The sequence below is a fragment of the Nicrophorus vespilloides genome, unplaced genomic scaffold (assembly GCF_001412225.1).
Source record: "Nicrophorus vespilloides isolate i.1.1-1 unplaced genomic scaffold, Nicve_v1.0, whole genome shotgun sequence".
In the NCBI taxonomy this organism is placed as follows: domain Eukaryota; kingdom Metazoa; phylum Arthropoda; class Insecta; order Coleoptera; family Silphidae; genus Nicrophorus; species Nicrophorus vespilloides.
In genome coordinates, this window is record NW_017096503.1 from 53,561 (window position 1) to 54,544 (window position 984).

The 984-nt window shown below is 48.5% G+C and overlaps 2 protein-coding genes across 2 annotated transcripts in view; one reads left to right on the top strand and one right to left on the bottom strand.

The window, feature by feature from the left end:
- Positions 1-22, top strand: part of LOC108557210 (uncharacterized PE-PGRS family protein PE_PGRS33-like) — a 2,402-nt gene extending 2,380 nt beyond the window's left edge. The window contains exon 3 of the mRNA XM_017913648.1: positions 17-22. Coding sequence (XP_017769137.1) covers positions 17-22 — 6 coding nt within the window. The remainder of the gene's footprint in view (positions 1-16) is intronic.
- A 60-nt stretch (positions 23-82) lies between these two features.
- On the bottom strand, positions 83-946 carry LOC108557211 (extensin-like). Its single transcript, XM_017913649.1, has one exon. The coding sequence runs from the start codon at positions 944-946 to the stop codon at positions 83-85; it is 864 nt and encodes a 287-aa protein (XP_017769138.1).
- Between the last annotated feature and the right edge of the window lie 38 nt (positions 947-984).

Sequence of the window (984 nt, forward strand, 5' to 3'; positions counted from 1 at the left end):
GGACACCGATGGCCAGGACTAGCGGATGATGGACTTGGCGTGACCGTTGGCCACAATTCTGGTGGAGTTGGCTTGGAAACAGTTACTGAAGGCCAAGCATTTGGTGGCATCGGAGTTGCTGTCGCAGTAGGGGCCACATTTCTGGCGCAGTTGGCTTGGAAACAGTTACAGAAGGCCAAGCGATTGGTGGCATCGGAGTTGCTGTCGCAGTAGGCATACCTTCTGGTCGAGTTGGAGTTGACAATGTTACTGTTGGCCACGGATTAAATGAAGAAGGTTTGGCTGTAACTGTTGGCCATATATCGTGTGCCGTTGAAGTTGCAACTGACACCGATGGCCATGGATTAGGCGCTGATGGAGTTGCAGTTACCGATGGCCACAGAAGTGGTGGTAATGGATCTGCAGTCGCAGTAGGAACCACTTCTGGCGGTGTTGGTGTAATTGTAACAGATGGCCACTCATTTGGTGCAGTAGGACTTGCTACAACCGTTGACCAAATTTCTGGTGGTTTTGGTGTAGAAACAGATGCTGGTGGCCATATCTCTGGCGAAGTTGGTGTTGTAATAATTTCTGTTGGCCATATCGCTGGTGTTGATGGATCAACTGATACATTAGGATTCACTTCTGGTCGGGCTGGAGTTGAAACCGTAACAGACGGCCTTAAATTTGGTGCTGAAGGACTTGCTACAACCGTTGACCAAATTTCTGGTGGTTTTGGTGTAGAAACAGATGCTGGTGGCCATATCTCTGGCGAAGTTGGTGTTGTAATAATTTCTGTTGGCCATATCGCTGGTGTTGATGGATCAACTGATACATTAGGATTCACTTCTGGTCGGGCTGGGTTGAAACCGTAACAGACGGCCTTAAATTTGGTGCTGAAGGACTTGCTACAACCGTTGACCAAATTTCTGGTGGTTTTGGTGTAGAAACAGATGCTGGTAGCCATATCTCTGGTTGCGTTGGAATTACAGTTTGCCACGGATG

Bases quoted from the DNA above. Each gene is read 5' to 3' on its own strand.
- LOC108557211 (XM_017913649.1), bottom strand. From the start codon at position 946: ATGGCTACCAGCATCTGTTTCTACACCAAAACCACCAGAAATTTGGTC.